We start from the raw sequence: 12,455 nt of genomic DNA on the forward strand, positions 1-12,455 counted from the left end.
GTGGGGCAGGAGGGCTGTGCCTGAGCGGCGCAAGCCGGTGGTCTGGGGCGCTGGCCCTCGGTCTGGTGCCCACTGTGTTCGTACCTGCTTGTGATAGGTCTTCGGCCTCTTGGTTAATGGGACCGGGACGGAGGGGGCCTGGACGCTCAAATTCCAGGGCAAGAGGGAGAAGGCTGTAGGCTGTGCCCATTGCCCCCTGAGCAAAGTCAGCCCCCCAACCCTCAAACAAACTTTCCCGCGCCCCCTCCCTACCCTGCAGCCCCCTCCCTCCCAGAGAGCGCGACTGCGAGAGCTCACACATGCGCAGTGCGGGCCTCGGGCCGGGCCGCCGAGCAGGAAGCGAGCGCAGCTAGGCGGGCGGCGGGGCCTGTTAATTGGCAATTAGGGGGGAGGCTGGTGGCTGGTGCGCGTCAGCCAAGGGGAGAGCGTCTGTCCACCCCCTGCTCCCGCCCCCACCCGGGCGGATGGGAGGGTGGGAGGTGCCTTGCATTGGGTGGAGGGTGGAGGGTTGAGGGTGGGGGATGCGGTACTCAAAAGCCATCTTGTGCTCGGAGAAAAGAGGCCTATCCGCCTTCCCTTCTCGGGTCCGACGCCCTCACCCCCAACGGCGCCATCCCACCCGGGATGCCCACTGGACTGCTTCACCCGCCTTGCATGGCTGCTCCAGGCTAAGACCTGCCTTGTCTGGGGCGGAGGTGGGAATGGAAAAGGCCCCAGGTTGGGCGGGGACAGGCCCATGCCTCGGTGGCAGGGCCTCCTGGGTGCTGTGGAGGCAGTGAGGACTCTAGAGGGGGATGGCTGATGGGGTAGGGGCGTCAGAATGGGGCGGCCGGGAGGGTCCTGGACGCTCGGGGTTTTTCTAATAATTGGTGCTAATGGCGTGTTGTATGGTCTTAACCCGACACATATGGTTTCATAATACAGTGGCTTAATTTCTTCCAAATGTACGTGATCCTGAATGTGTTGCAGTTTGATATATGACCCCGCCCTGCTCCCGGGCCTGGGTCCGCGAGGCGGCCCCTATATGTGTGAGTTTCTGTTTATAAAGGGCGACGCATACCCAAACGTTTACACACACAGACACACCCCAGAGCTGGGGAGGAGGGGGCATACTCCTGGAGAGGTCCGAGAGAGTCCAGGGGCCAGACTCACCTTCAGCCGGGCCAAGACACTCACCCCCATCCTCTCCCAGAGGCGCGGCTGGGATTCTACGCCTAGCCCGAGTGGGGGAGGGGATCGCTCCGGGTTTCCTGTTTAAACCCTGACCCATCGCTTGGGGGTGGGGAAGGGGGACGGAAAGGGGGAAATCCCGTTTTTATCATAGTCTTAAAAATACACTTTGCATTCGAATCAAACCTCAGGCCCGAGCCGACGGTGACTCTTATCTCCCCTCCCCCACAAGCCCTTTCCCTTCCTCTCCAGCCCCCCCAAAATTCCCCTTTCGCAGCCTACATAAAGGCCTCCGAGGTATTCTCCCGGGGAAAGAAATGGCATTTTCTCTCCCCCTTCCCCCCCCCAATAGGACTTGTGTGTCGGCAGAGGCGTCTGCCGAGGGGCTAATTTCGCGTTCCTTGTTTACGATCGAGAAAAGCGCTTGGCTCTCCCCAAATGGGCCCTGCCGCCGCCTGCTCCGGCTGCCGCGCGCTCGCCCGCCGCTCAGCCACGGCCCGGGGGCCGACGCCCCGCGGAACCGGGCTGCGGCAGGCCGGGACCCGGAGTTGTGGGACCCGAGACGGGCAACGGAAGCGCGGTGGGACAGTGGAGGGGCCCGCGAGGCCCGAAAACGGGAGCCTTTCTCCTGGCCTTCATGTGGGAACCGCCAACCGGTGAGGCCTCTATTTCTCTCTTTCGCCTGTATTTTGTCAGCCCCCGCCCTTGCGGATGGCCGCACTGATGGGGGGTGGGGACACAAATCTCCTTTGTTCACCCCGGAAAGAAAACCTTTTCTGGAGAAGGCCACTCAGGCCAGTGGAGCTTCACCTGGAACAGTAGGGGGGGCCCCCTCCCACCCGAGGGGCGGGCCTGGGCGAGGCTGGGGCATTTCTCTAGGCCTACAGGGTTCTAATTAAATGTGCTGACAGCGAGATTTTGGGGTGCTAGGGTTCGAGGTTGACCGCTTAACAGCACTATCCTGAGGTGTCTTTAGATAATATTTTTATTGATTTTCTGTTCTTTCCTGGCTAGAGTTCCTGCAAGCCCCCACCTTACCCTATGCCCTTCACCCCTAGACCTGTCCTCATGAGACAGAGGGAAGAAGTGGAGCAGTGACTGGCCCTGGTTTTCCAGTTTTCCGGTCCAGCCAGGGATAAGCTGGACCCAACGGACACCAAGGCCAGCCCTCTGTTTCCCAGTTACTTTCGCTTTTCTTTTTCTTCTTTCTCTCTTCGGCGTTCACACAGAAGCACAAGAGGGGACACCCATGGTAACCCTCAGTCTCCTTGCAGGCAGAATTCCCTGTAGACATGGTCCTTACTGCAAGAGAACTCTTCTGTGGTTATCTAATAATAGCCAGGGTGGTTGAGAACAGAATCTGGCTCAAGGACTCTGCACACCCGGACTGAGGCTGAGCAAAGACACTGAATCTGTGGGTCAGGGCCTGGCAAGGTTCCCTGGCACTGGGGGAGGGGGGCAGTGTTCCCCTCTGAACCCATTCTTTGGGCACTCTCAGGCTGGCTCCTTACAGTTGGGGGGAGAACTTTGTCATCCCTGCCATCCACTGTATTTCATGCGCCGGTTCCTAGCTAAGGAGAAATGAGCAGAGTAAACCTTCTTTCTCCCTGGCTTGACAATTGTGATCCCCACGGAGAACGCGACCTTGTTTGGTGAAGGCGACCTTGTTGGGTTGGCTGACGTGTTGTGAAACTGGGCTTGGTAGCGTTATGCATTTATTATACACAGGCTCAAATGTACAGACAGACTTATGCATGAATATATACAGACTCATATTTCCTTAGTGGTTAATTGTATGTTGCCATGCCTATATTCGCTCAAACACCGTTTTATGTGCGTGCAAAATTCTGTTAGCCTCTTCTAGACGAGAGTGGGCTCATGGAGGCACGGGTGCACCAAAGGGACCCTCTGTGCAAGCTCTGCTGGAAATGTGTATGCACTGGAATCGGAGTATGCGGGTTCTAGCAAGCAATGGATGCCGCACAGGCTTTCTCAGGCTGAATTGCTTTCGCTGTCCAAGCAGCTGGACTGGGGAAACACTAAATCCCTTCGGCTTTATCCCCACACTCCCCACAAACTTTCCCAACTTAGAGACTGTTTTACAAGGGGAATCTAGCTGTCTTGAAAGTGAGTTCTGCGGGACTCTTTTCATGGGTGTGGTTGCTCTGAGAGCAGGGCCCGGGTGCTAGGACCCTCCCTAGGGCAATGATGGTATTGGAGTGGTTAATAAGGTGGCCTCGGGCAGAGTGGTCTGGGGTGGCTGCTGGCCAGGGTGCCTGAGTGGCTGGTGGAGGTGAGCCAGAAGGGGCAGGGATGTGGTGAATGTGTGTCCCTCCCCTCCTTGTCCTGGATGCTCACCCTGTCCCAGACTTGCCTGCATCTGTGCGGACAAATTGGGAGCTTGCTACCTGGTTGCTGGTTGAGCTGCGCTTTAATCCCCTCCGCTGCCTGAGCGGGGTCCACTCTGGGTCCGAGAGAAGGCTGGTCCAAAGGTACAGGAGAGGAGGTTGGGCCGCTGCCTGTGGACCTGGAGCGCTGGGAATTAATCGGTCTCCTTTCCCAGGCTTCCTCCCTTCCAGAGGCACGAAAAGACAGAACAGAGGGGAAATGTAAATGTCAGTGGAAACCCCCATAAAAGACAGCAAGGACAGCAGTGGGGCTGGAGCGGTTTTCACTGCTCCCTGGACGATCAGGTTCCTCCCCAGACTCCTGTCCAGACATGCTGCGCCGGGAGGTGCACAACCTTCTCCCACCTTCCTTCCGCCCTTCACTGAGGGCTACCTCAGTCTTTCTGAGCCTCGGCCATCCGGGGCGCTGGGTGACAATCCCCCAGGACCGTGCCCCTCACCCAGCCCACGGCCTCTGCCACGGCGCCGCAGCCGCTCCTGTTTATTGTGTCTATGAGTTGTTTACTTGTTTTGTCTGCTGCCACCCTGCGTCAGAAACCCGCCAAACCAGCAAACTGGCCCAGGAGAACAAAGTACGTGCTATCCTCGACTCCCTCCTCTCTCAAGCAACCCCCTCCTGCCCTTCCGAGGGCCCTCATTCTCCCTTTCGGAGGGGAGGAAGCAGAAATCGTCTTAAAATAGGGCAGCTGTTTATAGGGTCAGGGGAATTATGGGGACACCATAAACCTCCGGTGTCCCTGTGGTGGAGACACTTACAAACAGCCCTCCCCTGGCCTCATCTTTTCTTCCTTCCCCCTGGTAACTGCTTGGTTGAGGGGGCCACAGTCGTTGAGGAAGTTGAGCCCACCTCCTCTCACCCCACTCCCCCACTCCTTTCTGCAGGAGTTTCTCTGAGACACAGGTTGTTGGGTTTTAAATCAGGGTAATGTTGGTGGATTCATAAAGCTAGATAAAGCATGTCATTCTCCCCCCACCCTCCTCTCTCCTCAGCCCCCCAAAATAGCAGTGAATTTAAGCAAATCCTACAAAATTAAATTGCCCCTTTGCTAAAGATCCTATAAATCTCCAATCCCGCCAGGTGTAGATTCAGAGAGGCCGCTGTTCCCCTTTCATTTTGCTCCTGGCTAGCAAATCTAAAAGAGTATCACCGAAGTAAGTAATATTCTCATTTCTGAAATTAATTTCCCCCTCCCCATCTCTCTCCCCCTTGTTGCCAGCACAGAGTAAATGGTTCTTTCAGATCTGCAAACAATAAAGGATAAAATTATTTATAGGGAAATGAGGATGCTGTTTTATTGTTGGCTTATTGTTCCAGAACATAATAACATTTCATTTTCATGCAGGAGAATTTAGACCAGGGGAAGAAGGGAGAAAAGAAAAAAAAAAAAGTGAGGAGAGGCTGAGCACCCACACACAAAACTGCCGTACATAACTTTTATGACATTTACAATTTCTGTAGGATAACTCCCTGTGACGTCATAAATGCTGAGTTCATGACTTTTAGAATTCTCAGGAACTTCCAAAATGGGTCCAAGCCATGCTCCGGGTGGAGGGGCATAAAAGCAGCCAGGAAGCTGGGGAGCCTTTGGCCCCAGCACACCCCCTACTGCGGTGCCTTCCTCGTCTGACATCCCCTTGAGGTCCCATCCTGGTGACTGAAAATATTCTGGATATTCTGGATTTTAATTTTTCTCTGGGACTGAGCAGGTCCACTTGCTTTGCCCCCAGCAATATCCCCAGACATCTGAGCTCCCTTCCCATTTCCAACTCCCAGAGAGCTGTGTCTCCAGGCTCTGCCCAAGCCCTCTCCTCAGGTGATTTTCAGCTGCTTGGGATAGCGGTGAGAGGCTTGGTGGCCAGCCCCCTAAAAGCCAAGAATGATTTTTGCCAGATGGAGCCGGAAGGGGGATCAGGGCTGAGTGTGATGAGACAGATGCTTGGGACCTATTTTACTTTTTAACTTTATGCCAGAGAAGGAATAGAGCAGCCAAACAAATGCGGATGAAGGAGTTTGTCTCTGCTGATGGTGGCAGCAGCAAGCGGAGTGCCAGTAAGGAAAGGTCAGGCAGAAATCTGGAAAGGGAGAGGGAGGAGGGGAAATATGACATGAGTTAGCAAAGTCCCTTCACACACCTTTCTTCTCTGTTTAATTGTAATAAAACAAAAGCAGTTCAGCAGCCCCTCAACCTCTTCTTAGCTCAAAAGGGAAGTTACCAGCGCAGGCCTCCGACATGTTTGGGGCAGTTCTCAGCAGTTTGACATGCCCCATCTGGCCTCTTCCACCTTCCCCCCTCCCTGTTGTCCCCCAACTCCTTTCAGCTGGCCAGCCTGGGCCCTGTCCCCAGAATATCAGCACCCCCAAATGGGATCCATTTCCGGGTTGGGTGTGTCAAATTTCACTTTTCTCCCGGCCTGAACTTTGAAAGGAGTGTTCCTATTTGGAATGCAGTGTGTGTCTATGGGGAGGGGGGGCGGGCGGTGGCATGTGCTCAGACAACTTCCTCCACCGTATCTATGACAAACTGGGAGTCCCTTAGGTGAGCCCAGCTCTGGTGTTCCCCCAGCCGACCCAGTTCGCTGCATTCAGGTTCTCTGGCAGACCTGGAGGCTCTGTTTGCGATCTGATCCTTTTACTACAAGATCAAAGGAGCTGATACACAAAACAGCAGGCACTTGGAGTGCGATTTATTTTTTAATTTCTAAATTAAAAAAAAAATCTAATCATCAGCCCGTTGAGCCAGCTGAACAGTCGCTCTGGAACAGCAAAGCCTTAACCAAATAGTGCAATTGTGAGGTGAGCTGAGCAATTATTGAAACTCGGCTTTCTCTGCAAGAGGGATTTTAGCCTTCACCCAGTGGCACAAAAGGAGCCGGCAGGGCAAGCACTCTTCTCGTGCTCCGGAAAGTGAGAATTGGGGGCAGGGGCAGGATCGGGCAGCTGCAGTGGCTTCCAGGCAGCGCAGCGCCCAGACCACGCTCTGAGTCCTGCGGCTTCAGTGTTGGGGTCCCTGAGCAGACTCCCGAGGCCCGGAACTGGAGCTAAGTTTACCGCGCCGCAGCCAGGAATGGAGTGTGTGCATCATTGTGCGAGGGTGGGTGAGCCTCAAACATCCACGCAGAGTTGGGGGATCTGGAGAGAGAGAGAGGAGACGGCAGAACACAGACTGTAGAGGACCTCTGGAAAAGATTGTCCCCAGATTAAAAAAATAAAATTCCAGATCTCATCCCCTCTCACTCCAGGTAATCTCCCCAAGAAATTAACACATCTCCCAGGGCGGAGTGGAAAGCAAAGGCCGGCAAGGTGAGGCCTGCCCATGGACCTCTTCAGGGCCAGGTTTGGTCCCACCCACCCTCTCCCCATTTCAGAGCCACACAGGCCCCCAGCCTTTCCCTGGCCTGGAGTGGGGTAAGGCTGGAGTGGAAGCGGGTTACTCGCCCTGAGGAACCCCTAAGTACCCAGCCTCCGATGCAACCCTTAGCCATGGGGACTGCAGGCCAGTGACTGCACCCCACTCAGGTCCCAGGCGCAAAAGCAGGAAATGTCTCACTTAGAATCAGTGCTACCAAAAGCCTGTATTTTGTATTGGAGGGACCAGAGCAGCAAGTGGCAACCTTCCCCTTTAGTCCCTTTCTGTGTTTTTTGAATTTCTGTTTTTGAATCCACTAATTAAAGCTTCAAAAGCAAAAATCTGTTCTTGACCCCCCCGCCCCAAATGCCTGATTCGCCCCAAATGCCTGATTCGGGAGGCCGAGGGACTGACGGGCCAGAGCAGCAGCCTGAGACCTGCAGGCCTGATGTGTGTGTGTGGGGGGGGAATGAATGTTCTCTGATTTCTCTAGGCTTGTTTTATAGAAACAAAGAACAAGTTCTCTCCCCTCCTTCCCAAGACTTGTGCATATTTACAGAGCTCAACTGCAGGTTTAATAAAACATCTGTTCTTGCTTCTGCTGATGAGTTTCCCTAATTGTTTTCAGACAAATTTAACAGGAAAATATAAATATATTTAGAAAAATCCAAGTCCCAGCTTTCCCCCCATAGACAGCCATTGTTTTGCCAAAAAAAAAAAAAAAAAAAATTAACATGAAATGGGAGAAGGAAAATATGATCCAATGCAGGGGAGCTCGGGCTCATCTGACCTGCTCTCCCCCCTTGGAGCGAACCCTTCAGCAAATTTCAGCTGCATAATTAAAGATCTCACTGAAATAAGGGGCTTCACTCCTCTGGAACGGAAGATGATGGGGGAGAGTGGGTTGGAAATTAATTTCCCCGAAAGTCTTAAAGCAGTGGGGGAATGTATTTGTATTTCTGCTGCCCCTTCTCTCCCCCTTCCACATTTCTGCCTTTTTCACCCAGCAGCTGGTTTCTGTTCATTATAAATCGGCGAGACCTTTCAGTCTCTGCCCTCTGTTTAGGGACGTAATAAAACACTTAACTTTCCGGGCCTGAGACTTACATTCTGCTTCTCAGGTCGCCCACCCCCCTGAGCCCACCGCCTTCAGGCCCTAAAAGAGAATCTCCCCAACTTTGGGCCCCTTTCCTCTCCAGGCTCCGTTGAAGAGGTGCTCAAGGAAGCCCGGGCATCCTTGCTGGGGGCCTGTAGCACATTCTTCCCCAGGAACCCCTTCTTTCGTCCAAGGTCCTTCCCTCCCCCATCCACCCATAAAGGAGATTTTAAAAATACATAGAAAATCAGCACTCATTGAAAGCGAAACCTCATTAAGACATCCTATCTTCCATCATTCAATTTGTTGTACATTGCAACAATTTAATATCTTGAAGGAAATATCACTGGCATGATTTATCCCTCTAGCAATCTCTCTCTGAAATGGGGGGGATTTACTCTCTCTTCTGGCCTCTTCTACTTGTTACACCATTACCCTCAGGGCAGAAAGGAGGCTGGGAACTCTGAGAGAGGCTACTTGTGTCCAGGGGTGCACTGACTGGTTCCCTAGCTCAGCCCCCAGGGCACTCCCCCCCTCTCTCCCCCACCTCTTGCCCTCCAGGGGGCCTGGAGCCCCAGCCAGCTGCTGGAAGCCTCTGTCCAGACATGCCGTGAATTCGAGGACAGCTGGATTCTAGAGCGAAAAGCAACTCACACTGGTGTCTGTTTGTACCTGCCAAGTCACCCCCAAATGAGATAGAGATAACTCATCTCAAAATTTCTTTCTTAATTTAAAAACCCTCCTCTACCCTTTCCCCTTCATTTCCTTGGGGAGAGGACCATGTGGTCCAAGAGCAGGAACCTTTACGATTATAGGGGTCTTTTCCCTATCTTTCTGAATTCCAACACATTTCCCTCCTTTCTGGAGGGCAGGGGCTGTATTTTTAAAAGTCAACACAAATTCTCTGACAGAGAGACTCTTCAGCCCCCTAACAAGGTTCATGTATTAACTAACATGTTGTCTCCACCAGCTCCTACACACTGTCTGCTTTTGGGTTTGAAACTTTATTTTTCCCCCCTAGCGACACTCCAGGGAAACCTTAACGTTACAGAAGATGAATAAACGAGTTTTTTTCCCAGCATAGTCCCGTTTATGGCTTTATTGCTACCCATTGATTACTCCGCTTTGTTACACAGAAGGAAAAGATCATAAAATCCAGCGACATCCGGGTTCTTGTTATAGCCAGTTTCTCCCCCCAAAAAATGGTGGTTGGGAGGAATATGAGCTTTCATTGCTCCCCGCCCGGTCCCTACCACCCCTCTTTGTCCACTTAAAGCATTTTCGGCCTATATCACGATATCCAATTAAGTTTGGATTAATCAGGAGAAAAACCCCCTCTGCACACCTTCCGCTGTTTCAGTTCACCCACTGCGACTCTCTCGGAAGCTTCAGACTCCGCTGCCTTTTCCTAGCCCTCTCTTCCTTTTTCTCAGCCACAAGGTGGGGAAAAAAAATGGAGGTAGAGGCTGCTAGAGGCCCCACCAAGAATGACTGGCCCTTGGGGGAGAGTTCCCCAGGACCCCTTGCTGAAGTCTCCAAGCCCCAGAGCTCAGGTCCAGGGGCGCCTCCCCTGGCAGGGCCCTAGTCCGGAGGGGGGAGGAGGCGTCTGACCTGCGCAGGGGCTTGAGCCTGCAAAAAGCTAACTGTCCATCAGACCTCCCCCCCACCCCCCAGCCTTCCCTTTCTGGCTGGATCCTATGTGAATTATCCCACCGGCCCTCGCTGGCTCCAAAGCATAAATTCTCACCAACATAAACAGGAGTTGATGTCTCTAGAAAGACTCTCAGAGTTTTCTTTCTTCTTCCTTTCTTCCCTTTCTCTCCCCCCCCTGCACCCCCCCTCACCTTTTACTTCTTTTTCTCCCTTTTCCCTCGCATTTTTATACATTTCCCCTTGTAGGCAAGGATGCTGCAAGAGTTTTCCCAAAAAGGGGGTCCTGAGGAGGAGGAGAAAGGGGCCAGGAGGTGGAGGCAAGCTGACGCGTGGCCCCTCTGCCCACTTCAGCTCTGCCAGTGTACCCTGAAGTTTCACTCTTGCCCCTTTAGACTTACTAACTCGCCACATCCTTCCTGCACCCCGAGACTCTCAGCCACACTCTCCTTACTCAGGGCACTATGTTTTATGAAATTTCTTTCTACTTTTGATTCTTTTAGTTGTTGGGGGGGAGTGCCGGTTTAGTGACTGGGGACTTACCCCATGGAGTGCCAAACCAGGATTTCCTGTAGGATTTCTGGGGACTCCTCCCCTGAGCTGGGAGGGAGTTCCTCCCATGGAGAAATCAGGATGTAATTTTAGAAGGGGGCAGATATAAAAGATGAAATCAGATGGAAAATACAGGGGTTTTTCCCTGGCCCTGGCTCTGGAAACAGCACAGCAAAGTTAGCTGGAGCTGAGAGATTTCCTGGGAGCAGAGCTCTTCTTTCCTGGGCCCCATGGCCTTGCTCAGGGACACACACCCCTCCTTCACCTCCAAACCAGTTCCTTTACATACATATATATATATATATTTAAAAGAAATCCAAGTCTTACTTTCAAAGCACACAGTCTCAACTAGGGAATCAACAGAAGCAGAAGCGATTTTTTTCCCCCTTCTTGACATCTGGCTTGCGATTGGCTGGAAGGGGGTCAGCTGACTTTGTCATTTTGTCTGTCCTGGATTGGAGCCGTCCCTATAACCATCTAGTTCCGAGTACAAACTGGAGACAGAAATAAATATTAAAGAAATCATAGCCCGACCAGGTAAAGGCAAAGGGATGAATTCCTACTTCACTAACCCTTCCTTATCCTGCCACCTCGCCGGGGGCCAGGACGTCCTCCCCAACGTCGCCCTCAATTCCACCGCCTATGATCCAGTGAGGCATTTCTCGACCTATGGAGCGGCCGTTGCCCAGAACCGGATCTACTCGACTCCCTTTTATTCGCCACAGGAGAATGTCGTGTTCAGTTCCAGCCGGGGGCCGTATGACTATGGATCTAATTCCTTTTACCAGGAGAAAGACATGCTCTCAAACTGCAGACAAAACACCTTAGGACATAACACACAGACCTCAATCGCTCAGGATTTTAGTTCTGAGCCGGGCAGGACTGCGCCCCAGGACCAGAAAGCCAGTATCCAGATTTACCCCTGGATGCAGCGAATGAATTCGCACAGTGGTGAGTTTTACAGCTCCGAGATATAAATTAAATAAACTGAACTGGCTTTATGACCGGCTTCCCTAGAAGAACGGGCGGAGAGAGTTTTTTATGGCCCCATAAAAACAATCACGCCCGTCTCCTCCTCTCCGAGACAGGGCCGCCTCTTCTGCCCCCTCAGCTCGCCTCCTGCTCCCTGGCAGGGGCCTGGCCCCCTTGGCCCCTGACGGATTGGAGGGCTCCAAGGCCAGCTGAGGGGGCAGGAACAGGGCAGGGGGTGAGGGGAGGGAGGAGAGGATGGGGGAGCCCCCCAAAGTCGAGTCAGCCTGAGGAGAAGGGAGGGGGCGAGGGAAGGGCAGAGGAGTGGGGAGAAGTTACCAAGGAGCTAGGGTGCTTAGGGAGACGGGGAGCCCAGTTCTTGAGAACTGGGCCCTGGTCCCCAAGCATTTGGGGCTTTTCAAAAATCAGCTTTTAGACTTGCAGCTTTCTGTTTGATTTTTGCCCCGCCCCCCCACCTTTCTTGGGGACGCACGCCTCCCACCCCATGGGAGGTCTGAATGAAGTTGGGGTCCCGGCGGGACCCCCCGTGGGGGCGGGGCGGGGCACAGGGGAGAAGGCTGGAGCCCGAGGGGGCTGTGAGCTGCTGGCCAAGTTGGGAGGGTCAGGACTTTGCTGGGTGAATCATCCGCTGAGGACGCCTCGCTGATTGTTTTTAGTGTGTTTTGTGCCCGGATCTTTAGGGGTCGGCTACGGAGCGGACCGGAGGCGCGGCCGCCAGATCTACTCGAGGTACCAGACCCTGGAACTGGAGAAGGAATTTCACTTCAACCGCTACCTAACGCGGCGCCGGCGGATTGAGATCGCCAACGCGCTCTGCCTGACCGAGCGACAGATCAAAATCTGGTTCCAGAACCGCCGGATGAAGTGGAAAAAGGAATCGAATCTCACGTCCACGCTCTCGGGGGGCGGCGGAGGGGCTACCGCCGATAGCCTGGGCGGAAAAGAGGAAAAGCGGGAAGAGACAGAAGAGGAGAAGCAGAAAGAGTGACCAGGACTGTCCCCGCCACCCCTCACCCCTCTCCCTCGCTCCCCCCGGCTCCCCCCTAATCACACTCTCTGTATTTATCACTGGCACAATTGATGTGTTTTGACTCCCTAAAACAAAACTCGGGAGTCAAACGTGGACCTGAAAGTCGGCGCTGGACCCCTCCCTCTCCGCACAACTCCGCCACCACACGCCTCCGCCTCCTCCGCCTCCTCCTCCTCCTCCTCCTCCTCCTCCTCCTCGCTCCCTCGCTCGCT

General features: G+C 53.7%; 2 protein-coding genes across 4 annotated transcripts in view; both read left to right on the top strand.

Annotated features, from left to right (window-relative positions):
* The window catches only part of HOXC6 (homeobox C6), a 34,534-nt gene extending 22,136 nt beyond the window's left edge, over nucleotides 1–12,398 (top strand). The window contains exons 2-3 of one of the 3 annotated variants that reach the window (XM_021713291.1): nucleotides 10,949–11,174; nucleotides 11,870–12,398. In XM_021713291.1, coding sequence (XP_021568966.1) covers nucleotides 11,021–11,174; nucleotides 11,870–12,201 — 486 coding nt within the window. In that variant the 5' untranslated portion in view covers nucleotides 10,949–11,020 and the 3' untranslated portion in view covers nucleotides 12,202–12,398. Of the gene's footprint in view, nucleotides 1–10,616; nucleotides 11,175–11,869 lie in introns of those variants that run through there. The other 2 variants (XM_008059891.1, XM_008059890.1) reach the window with 2 other exon arrangements.
* Nucleotides 1–12,455, top strand: part of HOXC4 (homeobox C4) — a 38,502-nt gene that overhangs the window by 772 nt on the left and 25,275 nt on the right. The gene's annotated exons all lie outside the window — the stretch shown is intronic.

This window comes from Carlito syrichta, unplaced genomic scaffold (assembly GCF_000164805.1).
Source record: "Carlito syrichta isolate Samal-C Ts95f unplaced genomic scaffold, Tarsius_syrichta-2.0.1 Scaffold304418, whole genome shotgun sequence".
In the NCBI taxonomy this organism is placed as follows: domain Eukaryota; kingdom Metazoa; phylum Chordata; class Mammalia; order Primates; family Tarsiidae; genus Carlito; species Carlito syrichta.